This window comes from Sprattus sprattus, assembly GCF_963457725.1.
Source record: "Sprattus sprattus genome assembly, chromosome: 2".
NCBI lineage: Eukaryota > Metazoa > Chordata > Actinopteri > Clupeiformes > Clupeidae > Sprattus > Sprattus sprattus.
Window position 1 is genome coordinate 32,597,666 of NC_137921.1, and position 21,906 is coordinate 32,619,571.

The 21,906-nt window shown below is 47.1% G+C and overlaps 1 protein-coding gene across 7 annotated transcripts in view; it reads right to left on the reverse strand.

Moving 5' to 3' along the window:
* opa1 (OPA1 mitochondrial dynamin like GTPase) overlaps nt 1-21,906 on the reverse strand; it is a 48,663-nt gene that overhangs the window by 13,143 nt on the left and 13,614 nt on the right. For all 7 annotated transcript variants that reach the window (XM_080832840.1, XM_080832837.1, XM_080832836.1 and 4 more), the window contains 14 exons: nt 21,304-21,434; nt 21,039-21,111; nt 20,856-20,928; nt 20,530-20,645; nt 19,384-19,448; nt 19,174-19,250; nt 18,034-18,199; nt 17,453-17,605; nt 16,941-17,049; nt 16,062-16,141; nt 13,849-13,989; nt 12,925-13,041; nt 12,563-12,656; nt 11,444-11,554 (listed from right to left, as the gene is read on the reverse strand). In XM_080832840.1, the coding sequence (XP_080688966.1) occupies nt 11,444-11,554; nt 12,563-12,656; nt 12,925-13,041; nt 13,849-13,989; nt 16,062-16,141; nt 16,941-17,049; nt 17,453-17,605; nt 18,034-18,199; nt 19,174-19,250; nt 19,384-19,448; nt 20,530-20,645; nt 20,856-20,928; nt 21,039-21,111; nt 21,304-21,434 (1,506 nt within the window). The remainder of the gene's footprint in view (nt 1-11,443; nt 11,555-12,562; nt 12,657-12,924; nt 13,042-13,848; nt 13,990-16,061; nt 16,142-16,940; nt 17,050-17,452; nt 17,606-18,033; nt 18,200-19,173; nt 19,251-19,383; nt 19,449-20,529; nt 20,646-20,855; nt 20,929-21,038; nt 21,112-21,303; nt 21,435-21,906) is intronic.

Genomic DNA, 21,906 nt, shown 5'->3' on the forward strand with positions numbered 1-21,906 from the left:
GGCTTCCCGAAGAAAGCAGAGCTGTGGAGAAGAGCCTCTGCACAGGGGGATTTCTCTCTAGTGAGGATGTGGACAGAGCTCCAGTCCAGTTGGTCATCGTGGGACATTAGACCAATTTGATTCAACATTTTAATTTTCAATTTCCTCCTTTCCTGACATGGAGGAGAAATCTACACAGCTGGATTGGGTGAAAAACCCATTTCTGTTGTCCGAAGCATGTGGAAGCTCTGTCACTAATCAGGAAACACTCATGGAAGTGTCATCTGACCGTGGACTCCAGATGAAGTTTGCCACATCCACACTCACACAGTTTTGGATGTGTGTGAAGCAGGAGCACCCTGACCTGGGAGAGAAAGCTTTGGAGCAGCTACTACCCTATGCCTCCACATATTTATGTGAGGCCTCCTTCTCTGCAATGACTGTGATCAAAACAAAGCAGAGAAACAGACTGTGCCTGGAGAAGAGCTTGATCACAGCAGTTGCCTCCTTGCCACCAAGACTGACAAAGATTTTCAGCGAAGCACAAGCACAAGTTTCTTACTAAAATGTAATTGCAAACGCACTCAGTTCAATGCAACAATATTCAATGTTCAATCTTCAGTGCTGACAGTTTAATAAATCAGACAATGATGGCATAGAGCTGTGTATAACATATTTTTTTTCAATCAAAAATGCTTTGCGCTGGTTAGGGGGTACTTGGCTGAAAAAATATTTCACAGGGGGTACAAAACTGAAAAAAGGTTGAGAACCACTGAGTTAGAGAAATGATTTATGTAGAATATAGTGAAACGGTAAGTAAACAGGTGACTAGGGTTGGGTAGCCTAAAGGCTTTAGGCTTTACCCTGTGTCAGCAACAAAACATATTTAATCAACAGTGAAAAAAGAAAGGTTAAACAAAATCAACCCATTTGTAGACGCTTTAGGCCACTATACCGAGAGACATTAGGCTGTTTTAGAATGCTAAATGGGAGAACGCAATGATCAGTGGTCTAAACGGAGTACTACGTCATAAAAAACACAAAGAAAATATTACTTCTCTGTCTAACTATTTGTTGAGCATTAAGACCCCAATGAATGACAGGATACTGGGTATATCGTTCACTTTCTTTGCGGTTTAGACTAGTAGTTGCATGCGTTACTATTTCATAACATATTTTGACAAATTAAATTATCAGTTCATTTAGTAAGTCATTTAGTGAGTGGCCAAAATGATGCTGTGAACCTGTGTAGAGGTTTTATTTGGTTGAAAACCAAGATGCAGTTTGCAATTTTTAAAGAAGGGGCAGAACACCTTTTTCAAAACAATGTCCATGAATCGTGCTTAGGTCTGTGCGCATGATATGCAACTGCCAAACGAATGTGTGCTAGTAATCAAAACAGCTTTACACGATGCTCTTCTTTCGTACGTGTAAGAACCCACGGTGTATCTATTAACTCACGGCCCTTGGTTGCTATCAAGATAACAATGTACAGTACCAGTCAAAAGTTTGGACACACCTTTAATTTTTTAGACAAATGTTTTCTTTACTTTTATTATTTTCTACATGGTAGATAACACTTTTTTTGTTTAGTACATCATTCCATATGTGTTATTTGATTGTTTAAATGTCTTCAGTATTAATCTACAATGTAGAAAATAATAAAAGTAAAGAAAACATTTCTCTAAACGTGTAAAGGTGTGTCCAAACTTTTGACAGGTACTGTATGTATTAAGATTCCATTAGCTTCAGCTCCAACTACAATTAATAACAAGACTGCTGGTATCATATTAGCATTAAGCATGGATCTTCCAGGTGTCTGCGTCGCAGATGAGGGGAGCAGGAATGGGACTTGACCTAGATCAGCCACCTCCACCCTGGGAAATACTCCAGGAATGACAGCATGTCAGCTGCAGCCGTGTCGTCCTGGAGAGACGCACGGCGTGCTCTATTTTTATCATGTGAGAAAGGAAGTGGATGGCTTTCCCATTATTTTCCTGGGCTGAGAGAGGTTGTGGGTGTGTGTATGCGTGCGTATGCACGTGTACAAGAGTGTGTGTGTGTGTGTGTGAGTGTGTGTGTGTTCGCTTCTAGGTACATGAGTCAGTCAATGTGTGGGTGTGAGTATGTGAGACCACAAGTGTATATATGCGATACTTGTGCATGAGAGCGCTTGTGGAGGAGATGAACAGTGTATCAGGGGCCCAGAGAGGACCCAGCCGCCAGAGTCAGTGACATCTGTGGCCCCTGAAATGGGCCTTTGGAGGACCCCAGGAGCAATGAGAACGGACGGGAGGGACGGAAGCCCACGCCACACATATATCACCCCAGCCTCTCTCTCTCTGCTGCTTTGGAGAAAAGATGGGACTAACGCTCCAAGATTTATACACCCAGAAGAGAGGAAGAGGAAGGGAGATGGAGGTGAGGAGGGGATGGATGAACGCAGGACAGGGAAAGGAGAGAGGAGGATGGAAGAGCAGAGTGGAAGAGGAGAGGATGTTGGCATGAGTAGCGCCCCAGCTTCACAGCTTGAGTGAGGGTTAGGGTTAGAAAGGTGGGTGTCAAGTGGATTTATGTGTGTGTGTGTGTGTGTGTGTGTAAGCATGAGTCTTTGTGTGTGTGTGTGTGTGTGTGTGTGTGTGTGTGTGTGTCCACACACGTGTGAATCCGGGGTCAGTAATCCCGCCGTTTCAGAGACGGAAGCCGTTTCCTCTCGGCCTGTCAGAGAGGGGCATAAACATCTCTCGGTCACAGTCAGGGCAGGGCCTACATGTGCTTTTAACATCAGGGAGCCCTGTATGTCTGAGTGTGAGACAAAGATAGCCTGTGTGTGTGTGTGTGTGTGTGTGTGTGTGTGTGTGTGTGTGTGTGTGTGTGTGTGTGTGTGTGTGTGTAACAGAGACAGTGACTGAGTACGTGTGTGTGTGTGTGTGTATGCGTGTGTATGTATGTTTGTGTGTCACAGACAGAGCGAGAGGAAGAGAATGTGAGTAAGTGTGGGAGAGGCTGAGCAGTATGAAACAACAGAATGAGGGAAGAGAGCTGATAGTAGTTGGCTGTAGATGAAAGGAGAGAAGTGCACATCTATCTAAAATAGCTGCTGGACCACTCTAAACCTCTGCACTCATCTCCTAAGAAGCCTTCCTGACCGCCAGAATACGGATGGCTTGGACCACGCTTTGCTCCCTAATGCAATCCTTTGTCGTGACAGGCACTGCGCTCCTCAACCCCCTATGTAGGACTTGTGAAAACTTAAAGAGCACTATGAAGATCCCACAAAGCTCAGAGTTGTTGCTTCCATTAAGCATTAAGTTATACAGCTTGACATTTATTCCCAGTCCTGAACCAAGAGCACCAAGAAGATACAAGTAGGTTTTTTTTCTGCCATAAACATAGCACCAGGACACATGAGATTGACAGGTTAGAGGCTTAACTCCCAGGCAGACGATTCATTTTCTAAGACATTCAGAAGTTCGAGTAAAGTAGGAGATGGGGCTCTGGCACACACACACACAAACACACCTCTGCTGTTCAGGACTGGGGCCCGATAACATAAGTGGTCAGCAGATCGTATCTGCAGCTTATGCAACAGACACATGGCACCAGCTTCCAATGGCTCAGGAGTGAGACAAAAAAGAGAAAAAAGCTGGTCAACAATTAGGTTAGACAGAAAGGCCAAAGAAAGCACGCTGCACACCCACACACACTGAGAGGAAGTCAGAGGACTCAGGCGCACACACACACACACACACACACACACACACACACACACACAAACACACTCTTTCTTTCCCAAGCTTCTGCTGTGACCTGATGCCTAGAGTAAACACCATTAAACCCTGAGCACACACACACGCAGTGTCTCGGGCACTCCTACAGTATCCATCACAAGAGCAGGCAGAGGAAGTGAGGGGAACACTTTTGGTGTAAGCCCTGTTAATCTCGTCCTCCTTTTTTTCCCCCCTTCATGAGGACGGAGGGAGATGATGAAAGGAGCGCAGGAAGACCAGAGAAAGAGGAAGAGAGAGAGGGAGAGAGGGAGTGAGAGAGAGAGGAGGAGTTCAAAGGCAATAGAGCAGCAGGTCTGAACACAGCCCCACCATTTAGCTCTAGGTCAGCGACAGCTGAACCTGGCTTACAGTGCAGAATGACTGCAAGAACCTCTATGTGGAATAACCAGATCCAAAATCTATTAAAACACAGAACATAAAAGGTAGATATACAATGCATATATGTAGGGTAGCTCAATTATCACAACTATCGTGGTCAATATTGAGACCATGATTTTTGAACACAATGACTCATTGACTTTGGAAACATCATCAGCGAGCGATCATGAGCCCATGATCGTGGACCCATGCTGGACCCTCAGTGCTTATGTGTGCAATGCATAATATATTATTACAATATATTAACCTATATTTTGTCTTCTTTAATAATAAATAGACCAAAACGTACAGACAAAGTATGTTTAGCGTGTTTTCATGTGGGGGTTGTGACGTGAATGTGCTACTGGAAAGCAGATTGTTTTTCAACCCAAGCCGAGCTGTTCGAGAGAGAGAGAGAGACAGAGAATGAGAGAGAGAAAGAGAGGGACAGAATGATAGTGAGGGTACTAGTGAGGGTGAGAGGTAGAGAGAGAATGATACTTATTCAGTTCCAAAGGAGAACCCCCATGACGACTGTCTTGATACCTGCACATCTGGACTGCGTTAGAGAGAGACAAGGTAGCACACAGCCCAACAAACCTCACTGTACACATATCACACAACTCAAGCCCCTCAAATACACATCTATTGCACATAAGCCCCAGCTAAGTTCCCTGAAGCTGCCAATGCCCCCTCCGAGCGCGAGAAAATGTTCTGCTGTAAAAGCCTCTGGCGCCAAGCCAATGGGACCTGGAAACAGGCAGCCAGAGAACTTTTCCATTGTGTGTTCGTTTGGACGAGAGAGGAGAAAAAAAGATTAGTGTGGCAGTTGACACTACAATTTTCCTACATAAAACAAAGTGGAGGGAAAACGTATTCGTGAACACGCACACACATGCACGCGAACGCGAACGCGAACGCACCCCATCTCCCAGTGTGGGCTGTCTAAAGGGATCTGGCTGAAGCTAAAAACAGAGAAGCTGCACGGTGGCCCTCAGTGGAATTGAATTGGGTCCATTAGGGAATTAGAGGGGCCATGCTGTGGGGTGGGGTGGGGTGTGGTGTTGGACGGTGCGGCTGGGTCTCCTGACGGGCCTGCAGTCGCGCATTAGATGCGGGCACGGCTCCAGACCAGAGCATTTAGCTCCAGCAGCAGGAAAGCAGCCATGCAGCTGCACTGGCGTGCAATCTCCAGCTGGGGTTAGAGACACTTAGACGCACGCATACGCATGCCTTCACTTAATCACACTCTCTCTCTCACACACCTCACACACACACACACACACCTTATTCAAATACACACACACACATATCCATGCAAAGTCTGGAACTCACAAACATGTGTGCACACAGGCAGACACCCTTGCTCCCCCTACATATCCTTACAGATCCACACACACACTTAACGCCCTCACAGATGGCATGCCGCAGTGACAGGCCCGAACGCAGCCCTGTTTGTACACCATATCCTCGTATACTGATTCTCACACACACACACACACACACACACACACACACACACACACACACACACACACACACACACACACACACACACACACACACACACACACACACACACACACACACACACACACACACACACGGGATCCTGCGTGAAACCGGAGGAGAGTTCTGCCTGCCTGCCTGCCTGCGTGTGTGTGTTTGTGTGTGTGCACGAGTATGTGCGTGTGCATGTGGGGCACATCGTTGCAAACTCCAACCTAACCCTTAGGGGAGAGCATGTGCTTTGTCAGGGGAAGTGCTTCGCATAGCAACACACCCCTCACCACATCCACCAGCCCCCTCTAAAACCAGTCCTTTCTGCAAACAGACAAACAAGGTGAGGAGCAGGTCAGTCTCCAACACACACACACACACACACACACACACACGGACCAGTACTCCTCACTGCTTAAAGCCTCAACCACCTGACCCAGAGGTCAACTATCTGGTCTGACTTGGATGACCTGTTCCAATCAATAGACCAGAAGAGAGAGAGAGAGAGAGAGAGAAAGAGAGAGAGGGAGGGGAAGAGAAGAAACGAAACCGAGGTAGAAGGAATGGTAATGATTGCTCTGAGCATGTGAGAGGAAAGGCCAAAAAGGGAGGAGTGTAACAAGGGAAACGCATGAAGCACAGAGACACAAAAAAACAAAAAAACGGGGAAAAACTTTGAGGGCTGACGGCGGCATGCGAACACGCTCAGAAAACTACACAAAACCCCACCCGAGTGTGTGTGTGTGTGTGTGTGCCGAGCGGGATCTGGAATCTTCTCTTGTCCAATCCTGTCTTGCCAGGGTGGGCTGCACACATCCCCACCTCAACCTCAATCCATCCCAGGAGCAGCCTAATTCCCTGTTCCCACACTCACTGCACAGCACAGCACTGTGTGTGTGTGTACTCCTGCCAGAGACAAGCCCAATTTAGAGCCCTAAATACACCTCCCCACTTCCCCTAGCCTGGGCTCAGTCCAACCCCAAAGCATGGGGCATGTGTGTTTGACGTGTGTGAGTGTGAGTGTGAGTGTGTGTGTGTGTGTGTGTGTGTGTGTGTGTGTGTGTGTGTGTGTGTGTGTGTGTGTGTGTGGGGCCAGACACTAACCGGCTCGCACCGACTCTGGAGTCAGACTACAGTTTCAGCCTAGCACAGAGCCACACACTGCACCCCTAAGTGGCAGATGCACACCGAGACGCTGTTGTTGAGAGTTCATTACTCTCAGGATAAATCCCCCTCTGTAACACACACGCACACGCACACGCACACGCACACTGGGTGGCTGTCAGGGAATGTGGAGGGAGAGTGATGAGTAGGTACAGGCCTGGACCAGCCACACATCAGAAGCGAGCCCGCTGTCAGGCAGCACAGGTAGAAGAGAGTGGAGACGGGGAGACGAGGGGCCAGAGGAGGTGGGGGGGGGGTGGGGTCACTGAGGTCCGCTCCAGCGCTCTCGGCCACGACTCATCTTGTCTTTAAAGAGGCCGCTTAAGATGGACCTCCTTCACTCCATTTCTCCAAGGAAGTGTTGCACTCCGGACATAGGAGGGCGTAAAGGCACATCGCCCCATTAGTTGAATTCAGTGGAGTAGGCACAGAGATCTCTAGATCTGGATGAGAGTTCTTCAGCGCAAGGGTGGTGGTAGGGGTAAGGGTAGAGGGGGTAGGTGAGGTGATGAAGCTCAGGGTGCAGATGGGCAGGGTGGGGCAGATGCCGCCTCATTCCACATCAAACGTGTCAAACTTGTGCCGCCTCGCACAGGAACACGACTGCAAGGCTAGGCAAGTCTGGGAACGCCTATCTGCCTTTCTGCCCTGCAGGGCATGGAGTGTGCAGGAGTAGCCTCTGACAGCATATTGGCTCCCTCTTTACCTCTCTCTCTTTCTTTCTCTCTCTCTCTCTCTCTCTCTCTTTCTCTCACTCTCTCGCACACTCCATGCTCACCCGCTCGCTCTTGCCCTCTCTCTGGCCCTCTGGCAGGGGTGTGTGGGTGTGTGTGCAGGAGCGTGTGTGTTGATTCAGGAGGAGGAAGTGAGGTGAACTGGGCTCAAGGCTGGTTTTGACAGCTGATGTGTGTGTGTGTGTGTGTGTGTGTGTGTGTGTGTGTGTGTGTGTGTGTGTGTGTGTGTGTGTGTGTGTGTGTGTGCGTGTGCTGACGTTGGGGTAAACCTTGCTGCCAGCTGGGTGTAACAGAAGACACCTGCCTGCCACATTGGCTCATAGCACTCGTGGACAGAAGAGTACGTACACACACACGCAATAACTCTTCTTACATCCATTGGTTGTCAACATATCCACATCATTCAACTGTACTGTATGATAAACAGAGAGATGGAGAGAGAGAAAGATAGCAAGAGAAATGGAGGGAATGAAAGAATGTGTGTGTGTTTATCTGTATGTCCGTGTGTGTGTGTGTGTGTGTGTGTGTGTTTATCTGTATGTCCGTGTGTGTGTGTGTGTGTGTGTGTGTGTGTTTATCTGTATGTCTGTGTGTGTGTGTGTGTGTGTTTATCTGTTTATCTGTTTATCTGTATGTCTGTGTGTGTGTGTGTGTGTGTGTGAGAGAGAGAGAAAGATCCTGGGAGACATAACAACAAAGGCAGGCTGGCAGCACGTCTCCCTCGTGTTCATTCAATTATCCGCGTTAGAGCACTTAGTAGGAGTCCGCTCTGCCTCCCTCTTTTTTCTCTCTTTCTATTTTTTCTTTCCCGTCACTCTTCTCTCTCTAATCATTTCCCTTTTTCATTCCCTCACTCCCCTTTTCCCCTCCTCTCGCAATCTCCCCCCTGCTTCTTCAAACATCAATAACGGGCAAACTCAAGTGTTTTCCATGTGCTAGCAACAGTAAAGGCAGCAGCTACACACACACTCTCACTCACACGTCAAACACACATGCCCAGGCTTGCCTGCACTGGCATAAAGACCACTGCTAGAGAGGTGGGAGGTCAGGGGAGTGCCTTTGTGTTTTTCTTCAGCCTGGGTCAACTGTGAGCTCTTGTGCATCAGCATCTCACACAACTCATATACAAGGGCACGCACACACACACACACACACACACACACACTCTTCCTCTCACACACACCATGGCAAACAGGACAGGTTCTGTGCTACAGCAGAGTGGACACACACACACACACACACACACACACACACACACGTCAAGGCATGCAGCCCAGGTCCTCTGTTCTAGAACAGTGGGCACTGAGAGGTCAGCAAGAGGGAAAGAGGGAGAGAGAGAGAAAGAAAAGAAAGAAAAACAGAAAGCAGGAGTTGTGTGAGCAGTGACCGGTGAAGCGCCAGCTCCCCATGGGGACCCTGGGAGAATGGGGCCGTCTCGGGGAGAATGAAGCCACTCTCTGTGGGCAAACACAAGCCCTCTCTGCCCCGCGCCTGCACACACACAGCCACCTGCCGCCCATTGTGCTCCCCGGCGCAATTAGTGACAGTTTAGTGCTTTCCAACACACCCCAACAATACGGGGAGAAAGATTGTTTGTCCCGTTTCTATTGATGTTGACAGAAGCACGAAGTACAGTGACCTACTGTTGAGATGGATCATTCAGCTACCCGAGAGGCTCATTATAGAATTGTTGCTTAATGTGAAATTGATGTGGGTCATCTATGCCAAAATGCAATCTACCACAAAAAGAAACACTCAAGGAAAAAGCATAATGAAATGTTTAGTCAGAGTTCTACACTGTCTGACAATGACACACAATGTGTGGCAACGTGCTAATTGTCAAAATGTGGGCCCAATGTCTATGTGACTAAGCTAGATTACTTCACAGTCTCTTTATACTGAGGCATTCATTCATAGTATCCCAGTCTACAGAAAAGGAAGGTGCATTTAGCTTTGCTTTATCATCAGCGACAACATTCTGCTCCAAGCATTAAACACATACGAGCCGTCTCTAAAGGTTCGGTTCTACCCCTTGTGGATGTGCACACAGACAGCTAGACACCTAGTGGTTCTCATCATACTACTTTCTAGTCCGATTGGCGCTTGGTGCCTTTGTAGCGTAGTGGCCGCGAGACCCAAAGAGTTGGAGGATACACGGACGTCCGCACGTAGCCTTGTGTACACCCTCTGATGACAAAATGTGTGTCGCGCCGCAGACCCCAGCGGCCCCTTGCGTACTCCCGGAACTTGACCTGCTGACACATGGCCACACTGCTGGAAGAGACAGAGGCACTCCTTGATAACGTCAACAAGCTCTCCACCCCCTAAGCTCTCCGAGTGGGTAGCTGTTAACATCACCAGCACACACTGAGTCGCCACCACTGAAGAGATGAACACATTCTCCGACTGTCTAAACACACACACACACACACACACACACACACACACACACACACACACACACACACACACACACACAACCTTGTTTGCACTGAGGCGTTGTTAAGTTCCCCCACGCCATCAGTGTAATAACAGCACTGTGTTAATGAGCATGAGTGTGTGTGAGTAGGTGTGTGTGTGTGTGTAGGTGTGTGAATAAGGGCACAAGTCTGGGCTTGCCTGTCTGGGCTTGCCCAAATGGCTGGTTTAATCAGGCGGACTGTTTAACAGTTTCCAAGGCTGTGGACATGACAGGGGGCACGCAGCCTGCAGCCAGCAGCTCTTAACTCGCCTCACTCCACTCCACTCCTCTCCTCTCCTCTCCTCTCCTTTAAGAGCAGTAATTAAACTCTCGAGCCATGGAGATGGAGGGAGAGGAGGAGAGAGAGAGAAGGAAGACTAAAGGGAAAGGTGAAGAGAGTGAGAGAGAGGAGATAGCAGACTACTTAACCAGAGAGAAATAGAGAGATACCAGATGGAGAGGGAGAGAGAGAGGGAGAGAGAGAGAGAGAGACCGAAGGCTAGGCTTAATGCACTGAGATAAGCAGCTGATAAAGACTAGCAGTCAGTTCAAGCAGACCTGTAGCTGATGGACACAAAGAGTCTATGCATATTAGTGGAGGATATCCACCTATGAAGGAAATACAGCCTGAGCTCAAATAAGAGCAACATTTGCACGGTACGATAAAGTCAGCATGATACAATCTGAATTGAAAAATCAGATTAGTTGAAAGTTGAGTTCCAAACGCAGACCATATGGAGCTACATTTAGAGTGAAAGAGAACTGGAATGAGACTGCGTCACATGACGCCTGAAGTCTTCCACAGACATCCAGGCTAAAAAAAACACACACACACACACACACACACACACACACACACACACACACACACACACACACACACACACACACACACACACACACACACACACACACAGCAGCCTCTTTCACTGATCAACTTCCACATGACAACATGAGAGAGCTCTCAGTCACTCGCTGCGGAGGCTCACCCAGCTGTCATCTTACAGTTACCACAGCACGGTTGAAGCACACCTGATTTGTTGAGCTCCACTGCCACCTGCTGGGCGGATAGAAAACTGAAGCCAAAGCACTCCACATGGACAGTTCAAAGGCCTTTGCCAGGAACTGGTCCTTCAAACCCACGCATACTGGCCCTGCCAGGGTGGAATCTGAGTGTGGACTGTTTGATGACATTCATCATCACTGCATGCCAAGACTTTGAAAGAAAACACTGGTGGTCTTGGTGTGGGTCTGTTTTAGTAAGTGTGTGTGTGTGTGTGTGTGTGTGCGTGTGTGTGTGTGTGTGTACTGGAGTGGTGCTTGGCATGGGTCTGTTTTCATTGGAGTCTGTTGAAACACAATGGTGTTCCCAGTGCAGGTCTACTGTTGGTCATAGAGCTTGCTGAGGGTGTGTGTGTGTGTGTGTGTGTGTGTGTTGGGGAGGTAGGGTGACTCACTGAGGTCCTCGGCCAACTGCACTCTCCTGCCGGTGATCAAATGGGTTTTCTTCTCGTTGTCCTCCCCAAAGTCCTCCAGCACCTCCTTCACGTTCTTCTCCAGGCGACGTACTGCAGTCACACAAACCACACAGACATAAACCACATGCCCATGCACGCACGGACGGACGGACGGACGGACGGACGGACGGACGGACGGGCACACGGGCACACGGACACACACACACACACACACACACACACACACACACACACACACACACACACACACACACACACACACACACACACACACACACACACACACACACACACACACACACACACACACACACACACTTCTCGTATGAACTCCGGAAAATGGGGTTCCACTTCCACCCATGTAGGACGACACAGGAGCTTGTCTGTCAGACATGTTCTCACCTTTAACGACTAAGAAGCTCACAGTCAAGAAGCTCAGTTTGTTTCCGTTTGGTTTACCGTAGTCACACGGACGCCACAGGAGAGACCACACAAACATTTCTCTTGAATTGTGTTGAATTACATTCGACTTTGAGAAATTGTGGCTGTTGAGTTTAGCTAGCTATAGCTAGATACAGTAGCTAATGTGAGGTGGTTGTGCTATGTTTTGAAGTAGAATCAGTGGTGTAGTGGTCCCTGGAGAAGTGGGTATACTCTTAATTTTGCAATTTTTTTAAGCAGCCCATACAGCACAGGACAAACGCCCTGTTTTGAGAAGTGGGTATACGCAATGCTGACTGAAAAATAAGTGGGTATACTCCGTATACCTGCGTATACCCTGGACTACACCACTGAGTAGAATAGGAGTAAAGTCGGCCTGATTCAGGCATTTGCGTTCTCCCATAGAGCTCCTTCGAGTAATGTTTTGACAAGTTCAGGGTTGAAGTGCATGTTTGAAAACAGCTACAGTTACCAATCTGCACTGCAGATGTATATTCCGCTTTACTTCACACAAGACGTGTTGCCATTCATTGACTCAATTATTCCACTGTATTCTAATGGGGGGGGGGGCTGCATGTCTGTGTGGAGCTTTATGATGTGCTGAGACCACTACAAAGCCATACATGTGGCGTGACGCAGGGTCACGTGGAGACGTACCCTCAGTGTTGGTGAGCTGTTGCCTCAGCGTGTTGCCAGTGATGACCAGCATGCGCTGGATCCTCCAGAACAGCACTACGTCATTGCACTCCAGCTGCAACACACACACACACACACACACACACACACACACACACAAACAAAACACACAAATGCAAATGCACACGAACACACACAAACACGCAAACCCAGACAGAGATACACACACATACACAGAGATACATGAGACCCAAAAACAAGCAAAGACCGTCAAACAAACGCTCTAAACTCTATTACTCAGAACTCAAGGGCCAGCCATGTGTGTTAATCTAAATTTTGGCTAGGCTGATAAAACAGAGCAAACCCCCAAAAGGGTGACTCACTTCAGAGTCTACGAAATGTCTCTGGTAGTAGTAGTAGCCTCGTCGGCAGAGGTTACAGTGGGCCAGGGCTTTCTGTAAGAAATGTCGTCGGTACATCTGGTGCCATGTGTCCTTGATCTGCCAGAGTAGAGAGGGACATGGAGAGAAAGGAAAGAAAGGAGAGAAAGCATGAGATATACAAAGATAGAGAGAGAAGGAGGTCACCAAAACACCTCCTCGTGAGCGCCTCAGCCCTGACGTCTGTGGGGGGTGAACGTGTTCGCTCGCGGGCTCCAGCGAACGCTGCGACAGCAGCTCCTCCGTAGGAGTGATGCTGACGTGCGCGCGATCACACGTTACCCGAGAGGTTTAACGCGCTGGCCGTGGCGACGGTCGTGAGACACTTCAGTCAGTCAGGGGGAGCACACCTCAGGTGATGCAGGTATGATTGAGTGTGGAGGGATCACCACATGTCCACTGTGACTGGCTTTGATAAGCCAACATAAAGACGTCAGAGCCTTCACTTGGAGACACTGAAGTGCTAATGGCACTGAAAGTTGCAATAGTAAATCTCTTTTTTTTTTTTGTTTGAAACAGGCTTGAAAGAACACATGCGTTCCCAATGACCTCTTTGAGCCAGGCTAAGCCAGCAGTCTGGGCCTCATTACAAAGACATTCCCTTCTGACGCCTCACAGACATCGGGCCTTTAACGACTAAGAAGCTCACAGTCATGAGTGGGTCTCCAGCATGTCAGTCAACAAAGGAGTGCAGCTGATTGGGTGGGTGGAAACAGGGACAGGGAGGGGTGTGTGGAGATGATTGTTTTTTTTTTAGATTTTACACACTGTGTCTTTCGAGTGTGAGATGTTTGAGGTGGGAGTCAACGTGCTGCCAGTGGTTTTAAGGGGTGGTCAGGTGAGTGGGATGATGAGAGCAGCCCTCACCAGCACAGGGTCCACCTCCACGTGACGGGACTCCAGGTTCTTGCGTACGGTGGTGACTTCGTCGTTGGCCAGGTAGGCTGTGTGGTCCTCCTGCAGCTTCAGAAGACGCTCCAGCTCGTTTTTGGTTTCGTTACGAATGTGCTGCACACACACACACCAACAAATCAAATAAGTGAAGTTACTTCAGGTAATCAGAGAGAGACAAAACATTCAAATTATATGGGCCATTCTACCGAATTGGTGCAAAGTCAGGTCGGAAATATTTTGAATTGGTTTATGTTTTATTCCCAAAACTTTGTCCTTATGTATATTGTACCATATCTAAAGTACACATATCTAGTCAAAGAACAGTCAATTTTTATATTGTATTTTCAGAATGTGTTGGAATGTTTTTCCTCTTCCAAAAATTGTCACTACCAAAACATCACATTTACTATAGTAAAAAAGTATTATTATTGACCTGTTCAGATTGTGTTTCCTTCCCTTCTCTGAAGAGTATTTTTACTAGTGTTGCACCGATGCCATTTTTTGGATCCGATACCGATACCGATACCTGGCTGTGCAGTATCGGCCGATACCGATACCATACCGATACCACTCTGTTTGAATTTAAATTTTTAATTTTTAAATTTTTTTGTCCCATGTATAATACTAGTGTAACAGTAAGAAAGTCAAATTACATTTCTTGACAGTTTCAGCACTTCAGACATAACTGAGTACTAGTCCTCTATAATTGATGGTTTACCTTACTGAGCAGCACTGTTGCTTTTCTGATTTTGAACACAATACAGTTAAAGTTTGGTCAGTATTTTTTGTTTTTGTTTTACCCTGTATTGTTTCTTTGTGTGTTTGTTTTGTTTGGGGACCAAACCATTGATAAAAAAAAAAAAAAAAAAGTATCTGCACTATTTGTTGGTACTCGCCGATACCGATACCACCATTTTAGTGCTGTATAGGGGCCCCACCCGATACTGGTATCGGTATCGGTGCAACACTAATTTTTACAAATATTTTTTGAAGGTTTTCACAATGAAATCCATTAAAAAGAAATGTTTACCAAATCTTCAAGTTCAATTTATACAATTCATCTGTTTCGGTAGTGACTGCACTGTTTCGGTAGTGACTGCACTGTTGGATGGATGTTCATTTCTCTCCCAAAATCTTCCAAAGGTGCTCTGGGCCGCCCTTTAGTCCACACAACACATTTAATAAAAAATGATGGGATTGAACTACTAACCATTTAATTTCGTCACTACCGAAATCATCAGGTCACTACCATATGTTTCGGTAGTGACAATTCTAGCTAACTTTAAGCATAAATAAAGAATTCTAGCAAGCACATGGCTTGCAAACAAATCTTTGAAGAGGTGTACACACATACAAACATAAGATTTTGCATGAAACCCCAAAAGGTTTACTTAATTGAAGAAAACATGGGTTTCGGTAGTGACAATTCTTAAGGTTAGACGTAAATTTTCAGACTTTGGAACACATTTATATAAAAACTATGGGATTTAGCTACTTACCATTCAACCATGAGGGACAGGGATGCAGTGTCACTGCATGGTCAAAAATGCAGGGTTGTGGCTAAAACACAGGCTCAGCCAATAGACTAAAACTCTTGTGTTTCGGTAGTGACATGAAAACTGGGGACATGATTTTTTGAGTATAGTTTATTTATTTAAAAATTAAACCCACAATAAATCTAAATATTCCAAGTTCTGTTTGAACCCAATCATAAAGATCTTTGAAATTAGATAATTGACAAAAAAAATCTAAAAAAATTGAAAAGTGTTATTTACAGGCATTGAAATTTAGATGTCAGGGTTGGGGACAGCTACTTCCCAATAGAAAGTACCCTATAAATGATGATTTTGTATAAATTTAGCTTATCACTATCTTATTTAATGCATTGGGTTTATATAGACAATAACATTTTCTTAGTAAATATGTATGCCTTAATACCCAATTGTTTTGTAAATAGATTTTATTGTTGAGGGACTGCATATTACACGAATTCGGTAGAATGGCCCATATATAAACTAGATAGCCTATACTCCAGTCGATGCAGAGCTTGCAAGTGGCAAACCCACACTTACAGAGCCTAGTTCCCATAGTTAACAAATGTAGGTTCTCTTTAAGCTTTGTTTCTACGGTTATGGTCATACACAGCATAGGGCAGAGAGGTACAGACAGTGTTCCCCCAGACTGACCTGGTCTGCCGTGCGGTTTGTCCAGTGCATCCACCTTTGTTTCCAGTCCGGCCCCACCATATCATTAATTACAGATTCAGCTGAGAGAGGGAAAAAAAGCATCCAGACTGAGCATGACGGGGAGAAAGAGAGATTTAAGATGGAAACCCCATGTTGTTAGGTGGAGACATTGACAGATGCACCGAAGTGAAGATGATGGTCAACAAGTCAGTTTGATTTAGATTTAGAAGTGTGGCCAACTCCAAATCTATGCTTCAGTGCTTTACCAGATTGCTTTACATGGTTACCTATCAGATGTCTTCCTTCATAGACTCCCACAGCTAACTAAAACACTCTTCCACTTTCATGACCTAAAGAGGCTTACTTTTCCACATTAACATGATCACTTATACACATTAAAAGCCACTGATGTCCCCCGCATATCCATGCTTTTGGTATAGCTGCAGGACTCACATAGTAGTGGTGTGGTTACTGTTTTCCAGTTAAGGCCCTCATACACTCTAGAGCCACAGTAGTGGTGTACCACAAACCTAATCTCTGAGCCAGCTCAAGCCCATAGGGATGGGTGTTATGGGGGTGGACTATGGGCCAATGAGGCCTGAGTGTGTGTGTGTGTGTGCAAACGTTGGGGGTACAGCATTATATATGGCTGATGACTCTTGTCAGCTCTAGACTGTCAAAGGGACTCTTGGTTTCCGGACCTTTCTTGCCAAAGGTCAGCAGCCTTTAAATCACCAGAATCCTGACTCAGGACTCAGCCCTGTGAAGGTACAGGAGGCCTGAGTGTGTGTGTGTGTGTGTGTGTGTGTGTGTGTGTGTGTGTGTGTGTGTGTGTGTGTGTGTGTGTGTGTGTGCGTGTGTGTAGTCAGCAGGTCTTACTGTCTTTGAGGCGGGACTGCAGAGTCTCCTCCATGAACTGGATGGCGGCGTCCCACTGGGGCTTATCTGTGATAGAGCGGTCCTCAAGGGCGTTGTGCTGAATCACCCTCTGAATGCATGTACACACAACACACCACACACACACACACACACACACAAACACACGCACACACGCACGCACACACACACGCACGAAAAAAACATACTGTCAACGAAGTGTCATCTTTCATGAGGTTGACTGTCAAAATATTCAACAGTGTGAGGAGGAAAATTCTGCATCAATCTGAAAATCTGCAGGTATGCATTTCTGGGAGACACCACCCACTATGAAAGGCAATATTGAGCCTTCTGGTGGGAACCTATGCAGTTTTATGTGTTCACAGGACTGATCTCTTTTCAAGACATGGGGAAACCTCCAATTCAAGCAAACTAAGCCCTTGAAGACAAGGTAAATACTGTCCTACTTTGGATGGAATATTTGAGTTTTGACCACTGAGGCCTGATGTGTTTACCAGGCTGTCCATGGCCCGCTCGTTCCATTTGTGCCTCTTGATGCTCTCGTCCTTGACGGCCTCCTTCAGCTTGTCAAAGATGTCATCCTGGTCTTTCCCTTTGTACTCCGCCATGAAACGGGCAAACTCCTCCTGCAGCGTCTCCCAGGCAACCTTTCACAACACAACAGTTTGGACACGTGAGTGAAAGAACCGAGAGACGTAAGGGCAATACGCATACGGTCTATGGATAGAAGAATTAATAAAAACAAAGAAACATTTGAATGACTGTTTTCTAGTGACATCTTTGTGAAGTAACTTGTTTAATACAACTAAGTCTTACTAAGTGCATTTTTAAGAGCCCTCTTCAATCATAAGAAAATAGCAGTTAACGAGGTGATATTAAAGGTAAAGTACGGTTCGTTATTAATAAATACAGTAAAAAGGATGCAATGTTGAGTGCAATTACCCTCTTTTAATTGTCTCTTTTAAAATACATCATGCTTGTAGACATATCTTAAATGGAACTGCTCATAAAGCAAAACATCAATTAAATAAAACAAATTAAAAGCTAATGAACTTCAGTGGAGAGAGAAGATTACCTCCAAGGCTTTGTGGGGCAACTGCTTGTCAGTCCACTGCTTCAGTTTGATGTCAACAGTGGTGTTGAAGGTGCCGGAGTCCATGGTCTGGGCAGCCGGTAGGTAAATATTCTCAATGACGTGGGTGGAAACCCTCTCCCACAACTTCTTCTGCAGGATGGACTCCCTGCACAGGTCAAGAGATCAGTAAGAGGGGGGAAGCACATATGGCCTAAGCACTTATTCTTCTGAGCACCATGTTCTTTTTTTTTGTCAATAAGGTCTGAGGCTTTATCCATCTGGAGAGTGTGTGTTTCTGACTGGCCTCAAACAACCAACAATAACCCTCACCTACACACCACTTCCCTGCTGGGAGCTCCTGGTTCGGAGCCTTATTGATGAGGAAGACCTTTAAGCTTCATCAGCATTCAGACACATAGCGAAACCTGGCCAATGTATAGAGGGGGAAGGGGGCGGGGGGTGGGTCTTCTGGTTAGAGGGGATGCTGGATGACAATAGAGCCAGTGGAGCCGTTTCGGAGTCTCCCGCTGGCCACCACGCGGCCATTTATCATAACGCCGCCGCTCATATTTCATAGTTTCCCTGCCGCTTTGTTCAGCCGCCGCGTGTCGATACGGCGTGGCACCGATAGCACCAACTAGCGCGGGTGTGGGCTTGGGCTGACCCGAGGCCCATTCATCATGCCATTGATTCAACCGGGCCTGATGGAGCTCGCCGGGGCCTCCGCTGTACCTCTGATCTATTCCATTTAAGATCCTCTCCCTCAGGGGCCCATTCTCAAAGTCCCTCTCTCTCTCACACACACACACACACACACACACACACACAAAAACACACACACAAAAACACACGCACAAAAACACACGCACACACGATGCACCCCATCTTAAAAGGCTTCTGCTCAAGGTGTGGGGTAAGCCAGGCTCTTTTTTTTGTGAAGTTCACAGTGTGTCAGAGCGACGGAGGTAATTGGTTGCTGTTTGGGTCAAGGGTTTGCTTGAAATAAGAGTGATGAATTGTGCTTCCTTTCCTTCTACTGTTTTGTTTATGTGTGTGTGTGTGTTCCTATGAGTGTGTATACATATATTTCAGTGTGTGTGTGTTCTGTGTTAAGATAAGGAATACTTGAAGAATACTTGCCAGTGTTTGGGCGTGACCTGACTCAGGCTGATAACTTCGTCCAGGATCTCATTCTTGGCCTTTTCAAAGAGCTCGTTCTGAGAGCAATGGAGATAGAGGGCAAGAGAGCATAACACTGCTGTCAAAGTTCTGAAAATGGCACCACCAGAAAGAGACCGCTGGTCACAGCCTGTGAGCACAGGTTAGCTAAGTAAGGTTAAGGGGACTCACCCTGTCCAGCTCCCGTAAGCGTGGGTAGTTGTTTTTCCACTCCGTCTCCAGGTTGAAGCGAGAGGCTGCACAGCGCGATTATGTGAGGGCAGACAGGAGAAGGCCAGTGAGTAAACATCAACACAGTGAGTAAACATCAACACAAATACAAAACAAAGCAGCCTTCCCCCTCAGTGTCAAAGCTTCTCCCTACAGATGGCCGCCCCCTCTGTCTCCCATTCGCTATTCCACTGAACTGAAGCCTACCCATGGCTCCCACACGCACCAGCACTCCTACAAGAGCTACCGGGGATGGCGCTGTGACCCAGAGATCAATGTGGCTGCAGTTTAGAACTCAAGAGTTAGCACGTCACCCTCTGGCTCCACTCCTTTTAACCGGGGGGACCAGAGCCGTGAGTCTGGCAGGCTGCCGTCTCCCCCCACACACACACACCCCGGCTCACACAGGCGGGCTGACGCTAATTGCTCTGGTTCTTGGTCCGGCTCCAGGAGCTGCGCTAGCGATCGATACCCCACACAATGGGGAAGAGGAGCAGACGCCCACCAGGTCATAAATCTGCCTCCTGCTGAGCCGGGGCCAGGCAGGCTGGGTAATTGGCGGTGGGACGCCACACAGTGCGCCAGGTGAGCTCAAGTGTGGACTGAGGTGAGGTCTGTGTAAAGAGAGTGTGTGTGTGTGTGTGTGTGTGTGTGTGTGTGTGTGAGAGAGAGAGATAGATCATGAGGAAAGGCCGGTGCAATTGTTAGTTGGAGTAGAGAGTATTTTTGTGTGGCCTGATTCGGTCACTGCAGCTCTTTTCTCAGTCTGAATAGTGAACTGTAGGACTTTGCTTACACGTGTTCAAAAAGTGGTGGGAGGTGCCTTTGCTACGGTCACATTGTGCATTTTGAAGTCTCCACACACATCCACCCAGGAAGAAAACCACCAGCTATGATAAGTTAATATCCGTGGTGCACACAGTATGTGTACCATATGGAATAGGGTCATACAGAGCGACAGCTGCACAGAACTTCTGCGTAACCTTGAGGGTCGCTGACCTCAGTGGAGGTCACGCAGGTCTGTGGCCTCTGAACCCGCATGGGGTCAGTGGAGGTCACGCAGGTCTGTGACCTCTGAACCCGGATGAGCATCCTCTCCCATCTCACCTTTGAAGGCGTCGGCTTGCTGCTCCACCGACTCCCGCACCATCTTCCAGAAGCAGTCGGACACGGCCAGGCTCAGGTTCTTAGTGGTGACCTGGTGGGCCTTCAGCATGCCGTCTCTGATGACAACACAACACAACACAGTGCCAGTCACCTCAGGCAGCCAATCAGAGTGCATGATTCACATAACAGGAAATGGAAGGCAATTCTTTTTTTTGTTGATGGAATGCTTTAGTGAAGTTTGAATACGTTGAACAATTTTGGTTTTCAAGGAAGCGTTTGTGTGCTCTTGTGTGCATTCACTACTTTCATTCCTGGGAAAATCTAACCTTAATAGCCTCGAGCTCTGAAAGAAATCCTCCTCGTAGTCTTTGATGGAGTCAATGCTTTCACTGCTGCTTCCTGGAAGGACATAAATAACACTCTAAGTAATGAAACTCATTTTAGACTGTTGGTCATATAGTTATTTTAGATTCAAACACTTTTGTAAATACAACAACAGCTTTGTTTACCTTTGCCAGTAACCACAGCAAAGTACCCCAACGCCTTCATTGGGAACAGCTTGCCTTCAACTATTTGTTGAATCTACAAAATAAAACTAGTAAGTGTTTGTCACCGCATCCATTCATCCATGGCAGTACTTTCAAAGATCACTTCAGAGCGCTACTGTGAGTGGTATGAGAGCGCCCTCTGCCGGCCGTTCAGTGCAGAGCACCTTTCATTTACTGTCGGTGTTAAAATTGTGTGTGGTTATGTGATCTGTCATGTCTCACTCACCCTGTTGGGGCTGGACAGGTTCTTTTCGGCCAGGTCCACTTTGGTCAAGACAAAGATGGTCCTCTTGCCCTGGGGGTCCATCTGGCTGACCAGGTCAGTGACGATGCTGCGCTCTGCGTCCACTGAACCATCTGACAGGGGGGCACAGCAAACCATGACTGTGTGGCTTCTGACTTCAACACTGGGCTGCATGAAGTGTGTTTCTGACTTCAACACTGGGCTGCATGAAGTGTGTTTCGGACCTCAACACTGGGCTGCATGAAGTGTGTTTCGGACCTCAACACTGGGCTGCATGAAGTGTGTTTCGGACCTCAACACTGGGCTGCATGAAGTGTGTTTCTGACCTCAACACTGGGCTGCATCAAGCGTCGCCTTCTAAATGTTGCCTTGGTAACTTCTGAACAGAAACGCACCCACACTTCACAATATGGCCACCCAATCCACATGAATCCATTAGATGCAGAACAGGACCCCAAATGTCCCTCTTTCAAGAACGTATTCTTTTTCAATCTGCTAGAAGCATTTCCAATTCAAAAGTCCTTGAATGTACCACCTATTTGTGCGAACAAGTATTTGGTTCTTAATGTAACAAGTCATTCTGTG